The 25,411-nt window shown below is 34.7% G+C and overlaps 1 protein-coding gene across 1 annotated transcript in view; it reads right to left on the reverse strand.

Moving 5' to 3' along the window:
* The window catches only part of Tmtc3 (Transmembrane O-mannosyltransferase targeting cadherins 3), a 217,841-nt gene extending 208,430 nt beyond the window's left edge, over positions 1–9,411 (reverse strand). The window contains exon 1 of the mRNA XM_073086069.1: positions 8,725–9,411. Within this exon, the coding sequence (XP_072942170.1) occupies positions 8,725–9,027 (303 nt within the window). The 5' untranslated portion in view covers positions 9,028–9,411. The remainder of the gene's footprint in view (positions 1–8,724) is intronic.
* Between the last annotated feature and the right edge of the window lie 16,000 nt (positions 9,412–25,411).

The raw sequence follows: 25,411 nt of genomic DNA on the forward strand, positions 1-25,411 counted from the left end.
ATATTTTTGTCAGAGGCTTTTTCAAATTCAAACGCCATTGTACACGTATGATGTAAATACATTGATAGAACAAACATGAAACTAGATAAAAATGGAGCGAGTGGAAATGAAACGCTTTCGGGAGCACACTGGCAACAAGACTGTTGACATTTGAGTGATAAATAACAGTTTCGAAAGCCAATATTCAAAATTACACTGGTTGAAAGTACTAACAAAAATAGTGAAGTGACGTTTCAACGGGAATGCAACGAAAAACTTGTTCAGTTGACATTGATGGATGCAAGCGACTAACGCTGCGATTTTGAGTTAAACTCGTATAGACTGGACCGGAGTTTTTTATTTTTATAATATAGGAGACGAGCGTGCAGTTCACCTGATGCTAAGTGGCTACTGCCGCCCATGGACGTCTGTAATCAACCCCTGATAGGATTAGATATTCCTTCCTGAGGTCGGCGACAGATCCGCCGCTACTCCTGGGGACTAAGCTGGAACGCCTCGGAAAAGTATGTCTCCCTTACCACATCCTTCAAACCAGAACAGCAGCGTAGCAGCGTTTAACACTACTGTTATGAACTAGGCAGAAATAGGTGTGGCGTTGATGCCGCCGGAGTCGAACCTCAGAGGGTTCTACCTTCAAAGTTGCTTTTGATGCTGTTATCTCACCCTTGTCTGCATTTATCGGGTAGTGTTGATTTTGATTACTCTTAAGATACTAGCTCAGGTATATTGAGGTATAGGCTCACGGACTAAGATAGGTAACCAAGACTTAGTTCGTAATAGCTTTACTTTAATTTTTTTGTTTAAATAACTATAGATACATTGTTTCTTTGACATAATTGATGACTAATAATGAAAAACCCGATGACAGCTGTAAGAGTAAAGGAAGAATGATATTACAGACATAGCAGGAAAGTAAGAATGACACTAAATATAGCCAAAAATTAATCTATTTATCGAATATTCTGCTAATTAAGGAACTAAATTTGACATTTAGCAATTAGACATAGTACGATGAAATTGTCAAAAACCGATCTATCGTAAGCAAACTATGGGACAAATTGTAGTCGTAGGCATCGAAAAATAGTTTAAAACTTTATTTCATTCCTCTATATAAGTCTTCGTTGTAGTTGTAATCACTAATTAGAGCGCACAAAGTATTGTTCAAAAATATTTCAAAGCCATCATTAAGCAGTCAAGTTGTACACACACAATAGAACAATAGTGTAGTGTACACCATTCTTTAACAATAGAATTAAATTTGAAATAAATTTAAAATTCTAAGAGATAAAAGAGACGCAAATTTATAAAGCGAAATTTACGGCGGTCCAAACCACTTGCTTGTGGGGAATAAAATGTTAATCGCCTTGATTAAGTCGATGTGTTAAGTAATTTACAAAGCTACAGGAATTTCGTATACTCGTAAGTATACAGAATATACGTATCTACAGAAATTAGATACAGGATGATTTTATTTTAACTTCTTGTTTATTTAAGCATTATATTGTTGTATGACAACCCGTGTTGCGGAACGGTCACCATATCGGTCTGATGAAGGTTCCAGGTTCGCACCCCGGTCAGGTAGATATTTAAATAACGAATTTATATTTCTGTTATGGGTCTGGGTTTTTGTCCCAGTGTGGGTCCATACCCACGACACAAGAAATCCTTTTGCGTGGCTGTGAATGTAGAAACCGAAATAATGTATTGTTGAATTTTCAAACAATTAGGGCTCAAAGGGCTTAAACCTCTAATGGAATCAACGCTAAGCCGCATCCACAAAAATAAAAAGCCGGGAAAATTAATTTGATCAAAATTATGTGGCAAAATCAGCAATTTTTAAATCATTCCAAAGATAAAACTATTTTTAACACCAATTCAGTTTAAAAATATATTTTTGTCAGAGGCTTTTTCAAATTCAAACGCCATTGTACACGTATGATGTAAATACATTGATAGAACAAACATGAAACTAGATAAAAATGGAGCGAGTGGAAATGAAACGCTTTCGGGAGCAAACTGGCAACAAGACTGTTGACATTTGAGTGATAAATAACAGTTTCGAAAGCCAATATTCAAAATTACACTGGTTGAAAGTACTAACAAAAATAGTGAAGTAACGTTTCAACGGGAATGCAACGAAAAACTTGTTCAGTTGACATTGATGGATGCAAGCGACTAACGCTGCGATTTTGAGTTAAACTCGTATAGACTGGACCGGAGTTTTTTATTTTTATAATATAGGAGACGAGTGTGCAGTTCACCTGATGATAAGTGGCTACTGCCGCCCATGGACGTCTGTAATCAACCCCAGATAGGATTAGATATTCCTTCCTGAGGTCGACGACAGATCCGCCGCTACTCCTGGGGACTAAGCTGGAACGCCTCAGAAAAGTATGTTTCCCTTACCACATCCTTCAAACCAGAACACAGCAGCGTTTAACACTGCTGTTATGAGGCAGAAATAGGTGTGGCGTTGATGCCGCCGGAGTCGAACCTCAGAGGGTTCTACCACCTTCAAAGTTGCTTTTGATGCTGTTATCTCACCCTTGTCTGCATTTATCGGGTAGTGTTGATTTTGATTACTCTTAAGATACTAGCTCAGGTATATTGAGGTATAGGCTCACGGACTAAGATAGGTAACCAAGACTTAGTTCGTAATAGCTTTACTTTAATTTTTTGTTTAAATAACTATAGATACATTGTTTCTTTGACATAATTGATGACTAATAATGAAAAACCCGATGACAGCTGTAAGAGTAAAGTAAGAATGATATCACAGACATAGCAGTAAAGTAAGAATGACACTAAATATAGCCAAAAATTAATCTATTTATCGAATATTCTGCTAATTAAGGAACTAAATTTGACATTTAGCAATTAGACATAGTACGATGAAATTGTCAAAAACCGATCTATCGTAAGCAAACTATGGGACAAATTGTAGTCGTAGGCATCGAAAAATAGTTGAAAACTTTATTTCATTCCTCTATATAAGTCTTGGTTGTAGTTGTAATCACTAATTAGAGCGCACAAAGTATTGTTCAAAAATATTTCAAAGCCAGCATTAAGCAGTCAAGTTGTACACACACAATAGAACAATAGTGTACACCATTCTTAAACAATAGAATTACATTTGAAATAAACTTAAAATTCTAAGAGATAAAAGAGACGCAAATTTATAAAGGGAAATTTACTACGCAGGTCCAAACCACTTGCTTGTGGGGAATAAAATGTTAATCGCCTTGATTAAGTCGATGTGTTGGTATACTCGTAAGTATACAGAATATACGTATCTACAGAAATTAGATACAGGATGATTTTCATTCAACTGATGACTTTCAGGAACTTCTTGTTCATTTAAGCATTATATTGTTGTATGACAACCCGTGTTGCGGAACGGTTACCATATCGGTCTGATGAAGGTTCCAGGTTCGCACCCCGGTCAGGTAGATATTTAAATAACGAATTTATATTTCTGTTATGGGTCTGGGTTTTTGTCCCAGTGTGGGTCCATACCTACTACACAGGAAATCCTTTTGCGTGGCTGTGAATGAAAGCGAAATAATGTATTGTTGAATTTTCAAACAATTAGGGCTCAAAGGGCTTAAACCTCTAATGGAATCAACGCTAAGCCGCATCCACAAAAATAAAAAGCCGGGAAAATTAATTTGATCAAAATTATGTGGCAAAAATGTAAAGGTGCATCTCGGGTATAAAATATCCCTCGTTTGTTATAAAATGTTAATCACCCCGACTAAGCCGACGTGTGAAGCGCCCCTAAGCTCTTATCTAAATACTTAGTCCCCTGCTTGTGGATCATTTCCAAGCGCGAATTTATTTTTATTTGCTACATGCGCCATTTTAATTTTATTTTTGCAATTTTAATGTTCACGTTTTTAATTTTCATTTTAATGTTGACCAGTTTAGAGTTGAGCTTTTTAGCATACAAGTTAAAATTTATAATCTTAATTTTTAAGTAATTTAAAGACACATTCGCAAAAATTAGGCTACTGTTTCTGCTATTTACGCTCATACATTGTATTTTGTTTTGTCACTGTATTTCCATTTACAAATTCAGATTTTTAAAATCTTGTAATACCTATACAAATGCAATAGCCCTATATAATCGTCCCTTCAATTATAAACACAGCTGCACAAACAGAGCTGATCAATACAGAAATATATGTGGCAGTAAAACTCATTCCATATTTGGATTTTATTTTCAATATACAATTTCCATGAACTCTCTTTAGAAGGTAAAAAAAGAAAAAATACTTTTCCAATTATTCTCATGTAAAAATTCACATAGAGCGAAAGTTACAAAGTCCCTTGTTTGCAGTATAAATGGTTTGTTATAAAATGTTTATCAGCTCCTACTAAGCCGACGTGTGAAGCGGCCCTAATCTCTTATCTAAATACTTAGCCCCGTGTCCACCCGCGCTGTGGATTGCGATTTTTGCGAAGCGGGAATTCATTTTAAAATATTTATTGCTCGCTTTTTAATATGTAATGTTAATACGGAAGTATTTATTAGAATGACACTAAATATTTATTTTTAAAGAGGCTTCAATGTTTTTTTTATAAAAGCATTTTCATAAACATATGTATATTAGAATTATTTATATCAACCCTTTGAATCGGTAAAATGGAATTAATTTATGAAATTAATATTTTCAAAAATCTGGCTCTCAAAATCATCAGACCATGATAAAGGCGAACTACCTATAGTTCTATAGAGCTAGAAATAATTTTGATGGTAGTTTTCATAATTTCAGAAATATTATAAAAAAAAAATACCCCGCTTCCTTAAATCTATGATTATAAATTCTTCGGTAAATGTTAAACATTTAGCTATAGAAAATAAATTATAATTGATTCAATTTCAAACTAAGGTTTAAACAAGTAATTTAATTAAAAAATCAAAAACCCGACTGCACTAAACAGGCTGAAGTAGAATTTCCAAAAACGGTGAAATAGGAGTTTCATTATTTTTAAATACAAAGTTTCATAGTAGGTATCTGCTTCAAAATCAAAAGATGTTCAAACAATATTATCCTATTTTATCCTCGTAGTGCAAAATTACGCTATATAAATAACCTATGAGTATTTCCTTTGTTTTGATACCCTACTCGATAGGTTTGGTATTTTTATAAAACGTGTTATTTCGCAAAAAAAAACACAATTTATGATCTATAAAAGATCTATCCGGTGATTATATTACCTCGTTAGGGGTAGAATTTCGTTATTTTTATCGAACATGCCTGGTACATTTTATAGTGTTTGCTTCAAAATTGACGGTTGTTCAAATTAACTTTTAAGCCTTATTTTACCCTCTACGGGGTTGATTTTTCGGAAGGGGATAGATAGGTGTGTCCTTGTTCCTATCCAGAAAGCCAAATACAAAATTTTATAGTAGTTGCTTCAAAATTAAAGGATTTCAAAAAAACTCTTTTCCCCTATTTAACCCTCTTAAGGGTGGAATTTCCAAAAGGCCTTTCTTAGTACTTATTCACGCTATATAGGGAACCTATGTGCAAAATTTCAGAACTGTAAGGTCCTTGGTTTAGGGTGTACGTTGATTTTTGAAAAACGAAAAAGTCATTTAGTTAGTCAGTCAGTCAGTCACCGTGCTATTTTATATATATACAAATATGTTTTTATAATCTCCGTTTAATTTCCTTTCATTTGATACCCTACTCGATAGGTTCGGTTAACTTTTTTTTTTAAATGTGTTACTATTTCGCGCTAAAAATCCGCCATTTTGATTTTTTTTTACTAACACCTATCTAAGGACACTCGGGTCATTGAGACAAATATAATGACACCTTAACTGTTGAAATTCATCCATCCGTTTTTTAGATTGGATCAAATAAAGAAAGACAAACATACAAGATACGCGCGAAAAACATAACCCTTCCTTGGCAGTCGGGTAAAAATACATACATTTTAACAATTTTTCAATTATTTTACGTGCACTACATTTTGTTGTTAAAGATAGCCGTAACGAATCATAATATATTGTAAAAAAAGCCAATTTAGGGAAGAATAATAAAATATCGTTTAATTATCAAGTTCTTTTAAATGCAATAACGTCATTTAAAAATTCTTAATAACATAACTTTATATTAAATAATCCAAAGATTCTAATTTGTATCTAATATTATGCTATGTTATCAGCATAATGATTGTTTAGCAATTCAAACCAATATCAGCACATATATAACTTCGCACAAAGAAATTACTATTAATGAAGGGCCATTCCTTGTTTTATTTCGAATAGAATATTTGGAGATTCGAGACCGGACATTTTTACTTACTTTCAATTTCTGAAAATACAAAAAATAGACATAGAGCAACGTTATTCTTTAAATAACTTTAAAAATAATCGAGTTACGTACTTAATAGTTAAATTAAAAATTAAACTTCCAAATTGATACGCACTTTCAGCCAAGAACACCGCCAATTCACTGTTTTTGCAATAATAAATATAGATCCAAACAAAATACATATGCGATATATTTATGCTCGATATTAATTTGTAATCAATCTCTTAAATCTACGAAAAAAAAATGATCGAAATATTACAAATTCTATCTCTAGGAATTGAATTGACGTTGAATCTTTATGTACATAACTGTTTGAATTCCTAAACCAATTCAGTTGTAAAATAAAATAACAGAGTATATTTTTTTATTGCCGAGTATACTTTAGATATTAGTAAGAAAGAAACAAAGATTTTGATATTGAAAGATCTCGGTTTGCGCTGTCTTAAAATGGTATCCATTATCTACAATTACGTTGCGTATATCGTCTAAATACTTTATAATTAATAATAAATATTTAATATAATAATAATTAGATATAAATATAAATTTATCCAATACTGTTCAATACACTTTTCATTTCATTACACTACTCTAAAGGCAAAAGCGCAGAGTAAAAGGAATGAATGAAGTGAATTTTGTAGGAACAAGGTTATTTATGTTGACACGTATGAATTTGATACAAGTGAAACAACCATTTAAATAAAGCCATTGATACGATACGCCATAACCATAACAAATGTAGGGATATTCCTTTCATTCTATTTTCATTCAAAACGTACACGTGCGTACGATGTTCAGAATATATTTTTTAGATTTATTACAATATCAAAAGCTTCAGTCATGTTTTTTTTCATTCATTTCTTGTAGAGCTCATTCATAAACTTAGTATAAAAATTACCCATGTACATATTTCTCTAGATGTATTTATCCGTTATATCTCGATTTTCTTACAAATACTAATAAATTCCAAAATTCGTAGCATAACATGATGCGTCTAATTTCATCAAGGAATTTTGCCATTCAAGCCTCTGGCTGGATTTTGGTTTGTTTGTCTCGAATTATTTTTGCCATAATTTATAAGATCACATCAAACAAGAGACGAAGAAGTAATTTGTGAACTTTACCCACCACCCTCGCTTCCATTTAACGCTTTAGGCGGAATATATTTGAATGGAAGAAGGAATGAGGGATTATTCGGCTTATACTTTCCGTTATATACCAAACAGAACAGTTGAAACCCCTCAGGGGTATAATATCTTCATGTCTCTATGGTGTCGTATCCAGTGATTACGGTAGACATTAATATGGGGATATGTCAATTACACGCATTTAGCAAGGGGTGGAATGGGTTGAATTAGTCACGGTCATCAAAAGGGGTGTGTATGGGTTCAATTTTTGGAACAAAACATCCCCTACAAGCACAATTATTGCTTTGATTTATGAAGGCACATTCGCACAAGCCAGCTAACTTCCCTTGGGATAATATTCCGTGTTTCAAATGGAAGTGTTTTGTTGGTGATGATGGTTAACCGCAATATTTTAAATGGGTTTGTTTGAGATAAGCCACGTAATAAATATTCGTATTTTGCGGAATCTTATTAGATAAATGACAACGCAAATGAGTGGGCAATCTGTGAAATAGTTTTTGCCTTTGATGTGAGTGACATGAAACATTCACGATGATCACATCCATAAATTACGTGTTTACCTGCGGAACATGTAAATGGTTGATTTATATCATCGACACAGAGGTAATGTGTCGCAGTAATTCAGCCTCCAAATAAACAGAGCTTTGTCGTATTGGAGTTGTAATGTTATGCTAATTTTGATTTTTACGGTAAGCAATTTCGTCTTCGTACCGACGCGGTGGAAATATGGTGTTAGAATTAAACCAAGCGCGATAGCTTATCTTTCTTTTATTACTTGATGGGGTTGAGAAATAAAAACTTTTACTGCTAAGGTAAATATTGTTGTAGACGATATTGCTCCTTTTATCAAGTAAAATAAATCTTTAAGATATGAACAATTCCGTGCTTAATTCAGTTTTTAATTTTATTTTATATCAATTAAATAAACCTAATGTGATATCTCCGATAGTGTAGAAATATTCAACATCACTATGCAGCAATTGATTATGATAAATTATTATTGCTAAATCCTATAAGATTCAGACATAGAAATGTTAAAGAATGTATCAAAATAATAGAAACTTATTAAGAATTCTCATTTTGTAATTTATACCAAGATACGCGAAAAGGACCTGTTAAAAGTTCGTGCGAATTTATGTCATGTAGTCAAAAAATGTTTTGTATACAAGTTTTCCTTTATCTGAACTGATAATTAAAATTGTAACACTCGAGAATGTAGAAGTGGTGTATCTGAATTGGATATACTTTACCTTGTGAATAGGAGTTCCCCAAAAGTCGTTGAGGAAGATATTCGATATTGGAGTCTGCGGTCTTAAGTCTCTATTATCTTTGATAGCACTGATGTCGTCGAACACGAAGCCACAGTACAAGCAGTTATGGTAGACTAGAATGCAGGCCAGCACGAGGATGGCACCGAGGCCGCTGCGAGGTGCTTCTGGCATCTCTTCCGGAGGCTGGCTCGTCGTCGCCAGCCGCCTTCTGCTTCTGCCGGTGCGAGTTCTCACCGCCGACACCACTCCACCGAACCGACACACGCCACTCACTCGGTCCATCGTTCATCACATTGAGATCCTACTCCAGAAACTCCTACCTCGCACTCCACATGATTCAACCTAATCGTCCTCTGACAAATGCCATCGTATAATCCCGCGACACCTGGAATGTTTAGCCAGCGAAAACACGGCCACGACTCGGGACCCGAGTTTAGCTTCACAATTTAAAGAATAAACGCGTCTTATGCACCCAAATAGCAATACAGAACTACAAAACGCAATATTTTTATGAATGTTTACGTCACGGAGGAGCACATGTCACATTTTTTTTTTACGAAATCGCTTAATTTGACATCTGTGTGATATTTCGAAATCATGCACGGGCACCACACCCGCTCAACCGGCGAGTTCGCCGACAACTACCGAGGGGCGGCGAGCGAATGCCGCGTCGAGTCACGTGACCAGTCGTTTTACTGCGGGTCGTTTTGAGATCGCGCATGCGTCCCGCCAATATTAGCTGGCGGCAAAATAGATAGATAGATAGATAGATAGATAGATAGATTATTTATTTCAAGAACTTAAGCAACAACAACAAATTATAACACACAATAAACAATGAAATCCAAAAATACACAAATGGAAACACAAACTTAATTATGAACTTATTGACTAAATTTTCTTAAGAAATAAAATTACACAAAATATAGAAAAAAAAAACTGAAAATAATAAAGTAAATTAAAAAATAAAAACAAACAAAATACATAATCGAGTGTTGCAGCTAAAGTCTGTGAAAAAGGTTCCGGAGCTCAGAAAAAAAACCGAGATTGGATCTCGGCAACTGATTTTCAGCCCGGACCGTATGCGAACGTTGCTCGGAAGGCTGTGCAGTATACATCGTGCCAAGTGTTGAAAAAGGGGAGAAAAAAAGAAAAAATTCTTCTACCCTATTTTTTTTATTAATTTTATATTAACCTACTATAAACATTGTGATGCTCAATAAGTGCCGTTTTGTGTTACAAAAGTGAACTAATATTAAGAAAATAACGATTACGTGTAAGAACGAGTATGTTAAACGAAAAGTTAGTATATCTGTTATCTACGTTCTATTAGAGTATTTAATTTAACCTTGTATTATATGTAGTTTAATTTTTAAGGTGCCGAAGCGTAAGGAAGGATGCTGGAACATGCTATGCGCGAATAATAAAGTATAACCTACAATTGAACAGATTACCGTCGGTTACCCAGCCGCTGGAAATCAGGAGTTTAGGAACAACGCCAACCACTCATTAGCAACACAGAATAGGTAAGTAGATCAACAGGTTATTTAATAATAATTAATAAACGTATTGCAAATTACTTTAACGAGATATATACCTTTATCTACCCTAAATATACGTAAAATTAATAGTATAATTAAATAACTACAATTGTAATATAAATTGTAATGTATTAAGATATGTATGCGATTTATGAAATATGTAATTGTGGTGAGTAATGTTTAATAATAATCCTAGGATATGCTAAATTGTTAGATGTAATAAATTAATACATTATGTTAATTTTATCTTCGGGTATACGTATATACAAAGTTCCAAGCATAGTGGCACTTGGTTGATCTACTTAACCACTCAATTTTTGTTCATCTAATAAGAACAGTTTGTAATTTTTATTGAATGAGATTATTGTTGTTTTTAGGCTACGAAGAGGCGGAGGCAGATTGTTCCAGCATTTCGTGGCGCTGTATTTGAAACTTCCTCTAAAAGCAGCCGAGGAGCTATACGGATATAGTAGCGGCCTACAGGTGGACCTAGAACTATGCGTCGGATTATAATCTCTTGCCCATTTCAACTTGTCAAACAGGTATTTAGGCTCCTCTTTCTTTACAATACCGAATAGTAAAGTGGCGAAGTGTAAGCGCCTACGGAAGTCCATCTTCAATATATTTGCGCTATTTAAGAAAGGAGTAACGTGGGCACGCGGTGGAATATTGAAACAGAACCTTGCACAGGCATTTTGAACACGCTGTATTACTTTTTTGGAGCGAGCTAATAAACGCGGTTCGAGAAGTGTATCGGCATAATTAAACTTTGATAGAATGAGACTATCACAAAGATAAATACGCAATGTAACACTGAGATAGTCACGAATGCGGTATAAGACTTTTAATCGATAGAAGCAGTTACGAGCAATATCTATGACATGCCTTTCAAAACGCAGGTTCTCGTCCATCAATACGCCAAGGTTACGCGCTTCTAATACTCTGTCGATCGGCTGCCCATTTAGGACGATTGGGAGTATTTTGGCGGTAACTTTACGTATTTGGGACGGTGTACCAAGAATCATGTATTTGCTTTTATTTGGGTTCAGAACTAAAGTATTATGCTCAGACCATAAACATATGCGCTCTAAATCAGAGTTTAGTTTGGCCACAGCTATACTTAAATCACAAGGCTTAAATGAAATGTAGATTTGCAGATCGTCCGCGTATAAATGATACCTACAATGTTTTATTGCATTTACGATATCTGCACTGTATAATATAAAAAGTAGTGGACCCAAAATAGAACCCTGTGGAACACCCCGACCAACATGTCGACAAGAGGAAGTAGTAGTCCTTCCGGTAGAACCCTCTTGTGTTTCTACTTGTTGCAGGCGACAGGTAAAATACGAGTCAAACCATTTAATAGCTTTTGTTCCGACGCCATAATATGCTAACTTTGAGAGCAAAAGAGACACATTTAAGGTTTCGAAGGCGCGCGAGAAATCAAGCAAAGTCAATATAGTGCTCTCTCCATTGGCCTGCGACGTGATAATATTGTCTACCACATCAATCAAGGCGGTTGAGGTACCACGATGCCTTCTAAAACCAGATTGATACATAGGGAAAATGTTGTTACATTCAAAATAGTTAAATAACTGATTATACGCTACCTTTTCCATTATTTTAGACAGGCACGGCAGAATACTGATAGGCCGCAAGTCGGACATCCCATCCGGGTTCGTCACTTTTGATATAGGCTTTACGACAGCTATTTTCCATAAATCAGGGTAGGTACTCGTCTCAAAAGACTTATTTATTAAGTTTGTTATGGTTGGGAGGCAGTCTGGAAGTAGTAACCGTATCATGTCAAGAGAGATACCGTCATATCCTGTCGCGTTGGATTGCAAGGTATTTAAAAACATTCCCACGTCATGTTCTGAAATTGTTGTAAATTCGAACGAGGCGTTAGTGAAACGATGAAATTCATAAAATGTTAGATTGGCTAAAGGAACGGTGGTGTTTCCAGGGACATTGAGAAAATGATCGTTTATCGCATCCGCATCATTAAGATGGATAGGAAGAGAAGTGTCTTTATTTTTTACTACCACGTGTTGCTTAATGTGCTTCCACATTGTTCTAGGTTGTTTAGTTTTAGAATTTATATAAAATTTAAAGTAAGCCCTCTTTTCAGAGACCAAAGCGGCGTTAACTACAGCTTTCAATTCTTTATAATGCAATCTGTGAACGTCTAACTTGGTCTTGCGGGCTCGAATTTGAGCCTGGTTGCGTTTCCTCATCATACATCTGATGTTATATGTGACCCAGGGATAGTTATTCTCCTTAATACAAACTTTTTTCAGGGGAGCGTATAAATTATATATATCCAAAACCACACCATTAAAAGATCGAACTATATCGTTTACATCCTGCAAAGACGAAATAGAGATCCAGTTAATATTTTTTAAAGTTTCTTCAAAAAGAGTCATATCGATATCCTTTAATGGTCTGTGCACAACCCATTTAGACAATGGACGGAGCTTAGGGAAGTCAAGTTCACAAATAATTATAGCATGGCTACTCAAATCTTTAATATGGTCCACCTGTATACTTGATACTGGTGCATCGGCGCATACGACGTCAATAAGTGTCTCACTACTGTCGGTGAAATGTGTCGGTTCCTCAACATACTGTGTTAAATTATTACACCTAAGAAATTCATATAACATTTTGGTACCTACATTATAATTGTTTAGAATATTAATGTTAAAGTCACCCAGTAAGACCACATAATCGTACCCTCTAAAACTGGATAGTGACTCACTGAGCGCATCGAGGAATATTTGTGCGCATAACCATGGTGGTCTGTAGGCGGTACCAACAAGAAGCGATTTACCATTAACTTTTAAGCATAACCACATTTGCTCCACCGTGGGACAAATAGGATGCTGGAGAGTGCGCGTACGTAAGTCATGCCGCAGATAAAATCCTATTCCGCCACCACGGGTACGAATTTCGGCTGGCCGAGGGATATGTCGCAACCGATAACCCGATATAAAAGGCGCACGTCCCTCCTCACCTGCTCGAAGCCAGGTCTCGTTGATGGCCATGATATCCACATCGTGCTGCTTCATTGCTACAGAGAACTCATCGTGTCGGGTACCGAGGGAGCCGGGATTTAGAAAACCAATTTTAAACTTATTTAAGTTAATCATTGTTATATTGATTATTATTCGTAATAAAGACAGCACCACGGCGAATAAAAAATTGTATGAAATTAGTAATAAATAATTTTCGACAGCATTTTTGCAATGAGATTAAATAAATAAACTGCATATACCTTGCAACAAATACATACCAAATATCGACAATATGCGATATAAATAAACTTATAAACAGCGCAATTGCAAGTGATATATTTATTGTGCACTTTATGCTGCAACACTGATCTATGTACATACAAAACAGAAAAGGAAGTAATATATGGGACCGCATACACGAAATATCAACAATCCACGTAAGACAGTCTATAGATATTAAAATATTAACCATGTAATATATCCCGAGACACATATCAGGGTATTGCATTCTATAACAAACACTAGTAAGCAAGACTTCAGTACGTTGTACGTATGTATGTATTAAGATAAAATAAATAAGCTTTGAAAATTTGTTTATATCAACAATAAATGGAACATAAAAAACTAATTTAAATGAGTACAAACTCCAACAACTTATGTCCCAAAAATCTTAACAATGTCCAATGCAGTGCGAATACGGAGTCGCGGTGTGTCACCATCGCGACGAGCAAAAATACGGCCATCCCGTGTCCACACGTATCGCCATCCCTTTCGACGACCTGCCTCACGAGCCTCATAAAACAGTTGCTTATTAGCGCGAGTTAGGCGTTCGTTAAAATAAAATCTACGCGGCTCCTTTCCTATGTCCAGTCCAGCGGTGTCGGCCCCGCGGCGCACGCGTGCCGCTTTTAACAAATTATCGCGAACGGAACGCCGAGCGAGACGCAAAATAATATGACGAGGTTTGCTGGGCTTATCAGCGTCCGGTGTAAGATCACGGATTGCGCCCGTACGCGTCGCACTCACCACGTCCCGCTCATCCAAAGTAACGCCGAGTTTACTCGCCAGCAATGTGACAATATGCATTTGATTTTCTCCTCTTCCTTCGGGAACACCAGATATTTCAATATCATTAAGGAGCAGTTCTTGGTCCCGATCATTAATCCGACATGTTAATTCGGACAATGACTCTTCTACTTTGGAGATAGGCGAGGACTTCTGCGCATCAGACGCCCGTTGTTCAAGAACTGAAACCCTATTTTCAACGTCGCCTAGCTTAGTACTTAGCTCAGTTACACTCGAGTTTATCACATATAAATAACATATAAATAAATATCACATATAAATAAATATTGTCATTCCTGTTGTACGAATTGGGAAAGGTAAAAATTGTATATTTTGGTTGCTTGTAATTAAATTATATTGTGTACGTGTTGGAAAAACGATGTTTTTATTTGTACAGAGATAAGCTTTTACATTGATTTGTACAAATAGACTTAAATGACGCTATTTGAAAAATCGGATTAATTTTATTACAGAAGACACCCAGCGTAGACAATTAATTGAAATTGATGATGATTAATACGAGTTGACTAAGAGACCGATCTTGAGCCGGGGCGCATGCTCACAGTTTACTAGCGAGAGGCAAGTGAGCGTAGATGACGACATTTGGGTCGCGGTCGGGATGGACGGGAGCCGAGCGCTGACTGAGTACGGTTCGAATAATTCGAATTTCTTCTTTACTTAATATTGTATGCCGCGTGGTAATATCTGGAAGTTTAATATCAGATAGCGGTATTTACCAATTGGGATCATGTTTAATTGTTGTTATAACTTGGTAGAAATAAATGTTAACATTTTACAATATTGAATATAGTTTTCAACTGTCTATTTTTTTACACATAATAAAGACGGATTAATTAAAACTGTATATAATATACATAAATTAATCTTTTTCTGATGTGTTACAAATGATTGATGATGAAACATCAAATTGAAAGAACGCAGCGAATATACTGCAAGAAACGTGTTTTTCTCCCTACCATAATTCAATTAAAATCATATTATTGCTCCTGATCAAATAAATCAAGTACTATTTATTGTGGTCTTAACTCAACTTTTACCTATTGCTTAATAATTTTATCTAATTCTGCGAACTAGTACGCAGATAATAATGTATTTATCAAAGACTAAGTAGTGAACATCCTTTAGGCATTCTTTGCCTAATCCATAAATATAATAATGTGGGTTAGACGATTTATGAAATGTATTTATATATTAAGCCTTCTCAGTAATTTGAATTCAATGTCTAATTTATCGATTTCAACAGCTGAACACCAATAGGATCTTTACACTATTTATGCCGATTTATGCGTAACTACTATGGATACATAATAATTATATATGTAAGCTTAACGCCTTATATTTCGTAACTATCTGTGGTGGTATGATGGTAGGTATATGAATATCTATATTATCTAAACAGTAGCACAATGATACGTAACATGTACTCCTAAGTTTTTTTGCCGATACAAACATTTTGTATGTTATCGTGAATCAGGGCTTCGATTCGGAAAAATCGCTCTCGTGTTAGAAATGTTTACAAATAGCCAATTTTTACAATAGCCACGTTTCTAAATTTACGAAACAAAATAAATGCCTTTGTGTTTTTCAATTTGTTTAACACAAAAACTGAGCTGTTGTTTTTATTTTTGGAAGGAAAAATTAAAAAAAAAAATGTCACAAAAGTTTCATTGACACTTATTTTTTTATACGTTACATTTTGATCAAATACAAAAATCGAAATTACAAGTAAAGTCAAATTAGATGTGAATATGTACAATTAATTGAATCGCCATCAAAATCAGCCTCAGGCTTATTACTTTTCATGTTTCGGCTATTTATTTAAAACCCTTATCACATTATAAATTAACACATCGAAACCAGAAAATGCTAATGTAATGTAATCAGAAAAAAACATTAAACATTTTAATTGTTAAAATATTCCAGACAAAACGTATTTTTATCTTATCACTTATTTTATGTATATTTCATTTTTAAAATCGAAAGGTCATTCACCCACTGACTAATAATGGCAGAGCCTAAGCTACTGAAAGTAGAATTGTTTGGACAATGGTTCATTTATAATATAGACACTCATTAAGAAAATATGTGGGTGTCAGTTGAAAAATATTTTCTAAGGTGATGAGTATTGAAGCAATCACTATCAAAATGACTAGCAGTGTGGTTAGGAAAGAATTACTTAAACGTATTTAAACATTTTTGGAAATTTATCCAAAAGATGAAAAGGTATTGAATGTTTTAATTATAATATTAAAAAATATTTACAGTCTATACGTGCGACGACTTCGTACAGCACATCTCAGGAGTATTAATATAATTTTGTTTCATAATACGTTATGACTTATGTTATTTTCAATCAATTTGATTTACAATTGTAATGACATAACTATGAAATGGTTCAATGAAATGATAATTAATTTGAAATAACTTGGACTCATAATACCTAACAATAAAATAGGACAATGCATTTTTCCTTCTAATTTCTTCACTAAATCGTGCTTTTCTTTTCCGAAAGTAATGACCTTTTTTCGGTTTACTCTTGCGTTTCGCTTTCTTTTTTCTAACTCGTTTTTCAGTAAGCGTAACGAGCGACGGCTTTTAGGCCCTTTGAGGTTAATACGTCCAACAGTTTCATTGAGCCGTGCTAATTATTTCCCTTTGGAGACGATTCGAGAAGAACAGGATAAAGGTATTAAGTCTTTTTAAGTGCTTTCGATTCACGTACCTTCCGAGAAATCAATCAGACCACTTCGTTATATGAATTGGGTTATTTAAGAGAAAAATATTACTAGCCTACCTTTTCTGTTCGGCTAATTAGGAGTTTTGTGTTGTTGGTAGCTAATAAAAGGTATTTATAAAGAACCTGAGAGGTTAATAATATTTCATGTTATTAATAACAAAGATAAAAAATTTACGCTGTCAGTTTCATCTTTATTTGATCTTTCCTTCCTATTTATTATATTTAACGACTGTGTCTTTTGCCTTTAATTTTAAGCTATTAGATTTCAATATCTTTTTAGGTGTAAAGTTATATCTTATGATAATAATGTTAATATTATTTAATTGTTTTTTTTTTTATGTAAGGTAGGTAATAATAATCTTAAATTATGTATGATACATTTTTATTACAGGTAGCCCGTAGGTACATTTTTTATTTTAAATCTCTTTAATCAAGTTACTCTAACCCATGTTATCTGCACAATAAAGAGATGTTCTGTCTTCAATCACTCAAAAAGCTAGTTGAATTTCGCAAAAATATACATGGTTTTGAAATAACATGAACTATACGAAGAAGTTGGAAAATAGGACAAAAAACAGTGGATTGCGCGGGCATATGCTGGTTGAAAACAAAAAGAAATAAACCAATTCTGGTCCCCGTGGATAGTGGATTCATACAAGAGTTTTTTGAGCGCGGTTCGGCAGAGGCATCGAATGCAAACATCCTGCTGAGTGTTGCCAGACCAATGAGGCAAATTGAGGAGGTTCGAATTAGAGTTTGCGTGCTTCTAAGTTGATTATGAGTTAGAAGTCTTTAAAAATTCTGTAACGCTGTTTACGTAAACTTTTTATTTACAAAATGGATGAAACGTAGGTTTATTAAAAGCGATCGAGAGCGTATTCAGTTATTCACCAAAATTTAAGATTTCTACAATAATCTGCCGTTTTTCGCAGTCATACAAATCTTCGTTTACTTTTCGTTTTTCCTAATATTACTACTGTTGAGGCATGTACCAGTCATAATTAATAATGCTTTTAGCAATCTTATCGATATTAATTAAATGGTAATACCATACCACTTAATTAATACATTGCAGTTCAAAAAATATTCCTAAAAATGTAGACTTCCGCCTAAATCTGGTATTTGGCAACACCATTCCTATGGGAGCGATAGCCCTGAAAAACTGGGGACCCGGGTGATTGATGAGGAACAAGGTTTAAGCACCGAATAAACAGACCCTCGCGCCGAGCGATGGCTCTCAGGTGCCGCCGGGTTTGTTTAAACTCGCTGCCGTTGTGATCGAATATTTGTAGGGTTTAGTGCCGTTTGTTCTAGACTTGTGTGACATGGTATACAAGGCTAGAGTAAATTCATTCGTAGAATTAAAAAAATTGTGGTAATATTGCGTCATATGCATTTTAACATCAGTAGCGCTGTTGTGTTCAGTTCAGGGTATCAATGCTTCGTTATAGATCGTGAAGATGTGACCGTAACAGGACTTTATATTTCTGGCGCAGCAAACCCGCTTTAATCGGCTTCAGAGAGAACGCCTGTTCTAGTCCGTTAGAGGCATATGCAGCAGTAAGTACATAATTACCATCTCATAAATTACGTGCCCGTTCGCTACTTGAATTTTACTTAGAAATTACGTAGAAAAACAGCCTTCAAACGAAAACACAGTAGCTTGTGAACAGAAAGTAAGTATCGAACCACAGGTTCTGTCATCTTTACCCCTGGTATACAAACTTGTTTTAATCTTACTTGTTATATCAATAAATCAAGCGCGAAAATAATCATATACGGAACACAGTTGACAAGTTATACCTCATAGTATTGTGACTGCATCGATAGCTTGGAACAACGTCCAGTACGCGAAGACCTACCCCACATCCCGACAATGCATGGTGTATCTACCAAAGAGAGGGTATGAAGCGTAAATCCAAATGCCACCTTACGATGGACAATGGCAATTCACTGCAATGCAATTTGCTTATTGGAGTCAGTAATCGGACTACTACGGCGTTGCAAATTTAAATGATCCTGTTTGTCTTATATCGCATTGGAGTGTAAAATTGGTTGCATTTTCTCTTTAAATAAACTGAAATTTGATACATTGTGGTAGATCCGTTGTTTTTGTTATAATGCATGTATAAATAAATATTTTCCGGTTGACTGATTGATTTATCAGCGCTGATCAAAAACCATTTGAGTTAATGAGATAATTAATTTAATATTACGATAAGCTTGGTCGGTAACAGTATACATGATGCTTATTTTAGTTGGTGAGAAATATTCATTGTTTTGTATTTCAGACCATCGATTATGTGCAAATCGGCTTCCGACGGAGATTTAGCTTTAACTATACATGACACAGGGGTTCTAAAACAACAAAAATAACATCTATGGAAAGCTATATCTATAAATATCATTTGCCTCATTAAGTAAATTGTTGTCGCTTGTCGTCAAACAAGTAACAGTCAATGCAAATAGTATGCAATCCAGATTTGCAATGGCATATTTCTAGCTATAATTTAAATTTACCTAAAAACTAAAATACATTAACCCACCCGTTATAATTGCCGTCCCAGACGTGAATGCAATTTTGCCGTCCCAGACGTGAATGCAATTTTGCCGCCCAGGAACGTCTTCCAAATTAAATATTGCCGCGGTCTAAAACCTGCTGCGGGCTGAATTGCATTCGCCTGGTGGGCTATTGCGCGTTTTGTACTTATATGGTTACTTTTAATGGTTACATATTGGTCTACCGTTCTATTATAAAAACTCTATGCTTGTTTATAATTAAAAAATCAAGAATAAATTACTTACAAGTTGTATAGAAAATTGTAAGCGTACTTGTCGTAAATTGGCCTAGTTAAAACTTTTGAAACAAAACAATAATAAAAGCGTTATAAAAATTGGAAAACTTGTTGATACAGTTAGTTCACAAAAGAAGTTTGGTCCAATTAATTTCTACGTAATTAATAGGACACTCAAGTTGCCCTTGATTACAATGAATATTTTGAATAATAACTCATCACTAGGCCTCTTATAATTTACGATCAAACTGAAATGTGTAATTTGATTGAATCTATTACTGAAACAGTGTAGCATGATTCGAGACTGATTAATCGGATTAGAGATCAAAGGGATTTCAATATCGACATATTAAGCGATATGTTTTTATCGTCTCTCTATAAATCATCCATTTACGGTTTGAACCTAGTGGCACCAAAATATATCTACCTGACATGTTTACCATTAGCTGCAGCATTGCTACTACTATAATATTAAAAAATATCAATACTAATATTTAAATAAGGACGGAGTATAACGAGGAAATAAGCCGGAATACAGTTTTACCTAAAAAACACATTTCTAAGTTACATACTTAAGGAAACAACACTATCGTAACTTATTTTGCTTTTGATAACATTTGGGTTCATGTGGAATATATTAGAATGCGCATTAAACTTTTTTATATTATATAGGAGTAGCAGACGAGCATGCAGTCCATCTGATGATAAGTGGCTACTGCCGCCCATGGACTCCTGTAATAAACCCCAGATAGGATTAGATATTCCTATCTGATGTTACATCTCAAATAAGCTTTTCTTTCCCTAACTAATAAGTTAGAGTGGATGAATTGATTGAAGTCATTAGAGGGATTGTAACCGTGATTTAAGGCGAAGCGATAAATCAAAACTTTGCTATTAAACAACACCAGACCGCGACACCTCGGGATCAACTATCCGACTTCGTTTCTTAACAACTTTGTGTCGCGAAAGTTTTATGTCTAACCAACCTTGTTAGAGCTAAAAACTGGCTGTAAGTGTAAAATCCTTTAATATACGGTTGGATTTTGGAGATGCCAACGAAAAATAGCTTTCTGTCGTGTCGTGTTTTTGTTTGCCTAATATATTTTTCGGATTTACATCTTATTAAGTAAGTAAGAAAGGACAAATATTTTAGCTTGCTTCGTAATACATTTTAGGTAATATATACTTAAACAATACTCTTGGAACTTATCAAATGAACAGTCATTTGAACGTCCATAGTTTTGAATCCTAAATACACAACAAGAAAACTATACTATAAAGTTTAATTTATAATTTTCTGAAACTGCTCTAAACCCGCATCGGAAGTTATGATCGAGTGGGCGATAAATTTATAGCAGGTAGGTACAACAATTATTTATTATCCAAATGTCGCAAATGTTACTCTTAACTACATAGGATTAATTTGAACGACTTGTAAACGCTCTCATGAAACAAGTGTCTGAAATTGCTTCAAGTTTGATGTATTTGCGCTCGCTTCTCCAGAGATAAATTTGTTCCAAAACTTGCTGAATGTGAAAAGTTTGAAGCTCACTTCAATCCATTACACGAGTGAAATATTTCTTTGTTTTCTGACTTCACTGTGGGACGCAACCTTACATATCACAAGTTTATCATTAGTCGAGCATTTGTTTGAGTTCTTTAGGGAAACTATCTCCTGGAATACTTTAATAGAGCCATCGCTCAGGCTTCCTCTTACCTGTTTGTCTATTTTTTGTAAGGTTGGATGGAGTATAATTTTATTATTTTGTATGTATAAATAGACCTGTACGTAACGCTTTACGGAATATGTTGTCTTTGTACTTTATAATTCTTATTTGAAAATTTTATTCATTTCGTCATTTCTGTTAAACTTACTATTATCCTTTGAGGGATGTAAATATTGGAAAGATGAAATAGTTTGAAAGTCACTGATATTAAATTTTAAGTCTCCACATGTAACAAGTCATGCAATCGATTTTTCAGTTCGTTAAAAATAATGACACGAATAAGAATTTGAAGCTACAGCTTTGAATGTATCAATCAATCTTGACTGTGTAATAGAAAATGATATGTTTGAAACGTAATATCGGGACGGTTTATTTAATATACCGCCCATCAATCACGTGCACGTATAATATATCCTGAACGTTGGTGACAGACCGCCGTGCAACATGTGATATATGAGTCAGCACTGAGATTCGGGTGTCCTTGTACGAAAAATTACGTTACAAGTACGCATGTAAAGATTATAGTACTCTGCTATTTTTTGTAAATCGCTTGAAATGATTTCAGGCGATACAGCCTGAAATGATTTCAGAGGATAAAATGAATGCGAAATGAAGGTGACTAAATGTTTGTAACTAATTTTGTAATTTATTTATAGTATAGAATAAGATGCATTTTAAAAATACATTTTAAATCCACGAATTGCCAACTTATGGAATTTGGAAATTCATAAACCTGATTACCGCTACCTTCCATGTAAAACCAGCATAATGTATTTTCTCGTTTCATATCATTATAGGAAATCCCGACAGTTTAGTGACAAATATCAGTCGCTAATGAGGCTACCAATGGGTCGTGACGGACGGACAGAACTATTAATTGACATATTAGTGCCGCAATGCGTGTGACGTTTATTAATAGATGAGGCAGCCTGTCGATTGTATGGCTCATTATTTCTTTGCTTATACTGTAATTGGTAATATGTACCATGTACTATCGATCCATTACTGTATTCGTATATAACAAGGATTCGTCAGAGTAATAAAGGTCTGTGATACTCAAGTGAACTGATCAAGTGTGCTAAGTATAGATTAGCTCTCTAGTCCTTCAATTTCTGGAGAAACATGTAAATTCGTTATTTATATCTCTGCCTATTTAGGGATCTAACATCTAAAACATGTACTTCTAGCATCAGCCCTTGAAGAAGTGAGATGCAGTGATGAAATGCTACACCCAAAACACGTTTGAGCACCGTTAGAAATAGCTTTAGGAGGGTCGATGCAATTAAATACGAAAAATGTGACTGCGTTGAAACACGCCTTTCAATGCCGTGATTAAACGCAAGAAGTCAAGAAAAAGTAATATAATACCGATGCAATCGTCAAAACGCAAATCGCAGATGTTTTTATTGGTGAATCTGTTAGGGCTGTAATTAATATAAGAATAATTTCAAAACATATAACGATATGACTACTTGACTACACCATTAAAGGAAAGTTGGGATTGTCAATAAAAAGGTACTTCAAAATAATTACGTCCCTACGAATCCATACAACTTAGACCTTAGAATGTTGGATCGAACGCTTTTGTGGCTTCAGCCCTCAAACTAGAATATAAAGGTAAAGCAAATGATTCGATAAACCCAGTCCTCTAAACGTATTCGAGGACCGAATCGGGACGGAAAGTTTTGATTTAGTGCTTATTGCTGTTCCAGTCGAAGCCCTCTTTAAACTTGCCGTGTAATAGAATAAAGCCATTCGAACAACGTCCGTGCTCGAGCCCGCATAGTCGGGTTTAGCAGCCATTATAGAAATGTACCAACTTATTGCTGAGACGCGGTGTAGCAAACGTAAAATTGTGTGATTCGATTAACGGTAGCGGTGTTAGCCTGATGGTATTAAATTTTGCCTCTTACGTTGCGGCTCCAGAGTTGAAAATCTAGCAATGCAACTCTGAATCATTGAAATCATGTAAAACAACATCAATTATGTGTCCTCTGGGGTATCAGGGTTTGCAGATATCGGGAGATGGGGTATATGGGCGGTGAGGCATTTTTAATATATAAAATTAAAATTTATCATGTTAATTTTGATTGTCAATGTGAAATTAATATTTAGATTAAAACATGGACGACTTCCGGTAATACTTCAAAACACTTTGTTAGTCATACCAAATAAATTATATAAATTATAATAATATTAAAATATTTATTCTTGTATTTTTAAAAGAATATTTTCAATATAATGTTATTTTATTAATAGTTAAATTTATTGTGAATCACGTCACTTGTTATAACAAAACAAGTGATGTGAGAGGGTAGTTCTTAGGCTGTTTGTCACTTGAGTAGTATTTAAGTCCACGCGCTGGTAGAGCCCGAATTGTAAATAAAAGTGAATAAAAGTGATTCTCATATTAAAGTCGTTTCGTTCAGTTTATTAATAAAGTGCGGTAGTGGGATATCGCCGACAGGTACATATCTAACAATATCGGGGGTTGCATATATGTAGATGTCCATGGCAACAGCCGCCACTTACTATGAGGTTGTGTACCATTAATTAGTTACCTGTAGAAAAACAACATGGCTCGGTTGATATGTAACATCAAATTGTAGTATCAAAGTTTTAAAACCAAATATTTTATAGAATTGAGAAAACCATATTTATTTCAAATATGTATCGCTATCGAGAAATACGAAGTATTTCGTAGACCCAACTATTTCAAATCCGAGAACTGAATGAACTTGTAATAGAAAGTTTTGATTTAGTGCTTATAGCTGTCTCAGTCCAAGGTCTCTTTAAACTTGTTGGATTATAGAATAAAGCCGTTGGAACAACCTTCGAGCTCCATGCGTTGGGTTCAGCTATTATAGAAATGTACCTTATTGCTGCTACGTAGGAAACGTAAAACCTAATGTTATTCGATTGAATGAATATTCTATACTACTTGGCACTGCTGAGTTGGCGAACCGGCTTGAACCGGATTCGAGTGTAACGATTGAAACAGTCAGCGATTTTAAATTTTACGTCCTTTTATGGAATAACTAGTTCTATCCTATAGTATCCCACGTTGGATTCCGATTTCAATATTAGACGTAATTACTTTACTGTCTGATTTTTACCCGACTGCCAAGGAAGGGTTATGTTTTTCGCGCGTATCTTGTATGTTTGTCTTTCTTTATTTGATCGGATCTAACAAACGGCTGGACAAATTTCAACAGTTAAGGTGTCATTATATTTGTCTCAATGACCCGAGTGTCCTTAGATAGGTGTTAGTAAAAAAAAATCAAAAAGGCGGATTTTTTACGAGAAATAGTAAAACATTTAAAAAAAAGTTACCCGAACTTATCGAGTAGTGTATCAAATGAAAGGAAATTAAACGGAGATTATAAAAACATATTTGTATATATATAAAACAGCAACGTGACTGACTGAATGAATAACTAAATGACTTTTTCATTTTTCAGAAATCAACGTACAGCCTAAACCAAGGACCTTACAGTTCTGAAATTTTGCACATAGGTTCTCGATATAGCGTAAATAAGTACTAAGAAAGGCTTTTTGGAAATTCTACCCTTAAGAGGGTAAAATAGGGGAAAACAGTTTCTTTGAAATCCTTTAATTTTGAAGCAACTACTATAAAGTTTTGTGCTTGGCTTTCTGGATAAGAACAAGGACGCACCTATTTATCCCCCTCCGAAAAATGAACACCGTAGAGGGTAAAATAAGGGTTAAAAGTTCATTTCAACAACCGTCAATTTTGAAG

This window comes from Epargyreus clarus, unplaced genomic scaffold (genome assembly GCF_041222505.1).
Source record: "Epargyreus clarus isolate Ecla_fem2 unplaced genomic scaffold, WU_Ecla_fem_2.2 ptg000023l, whole genome shotgun sequence".
NCBI lineage: Eukaryota > Metazoa > Arthropoda > Insecta > Lepidoptera > Hesperiidae > Epargyreus > Epargyreus clarus.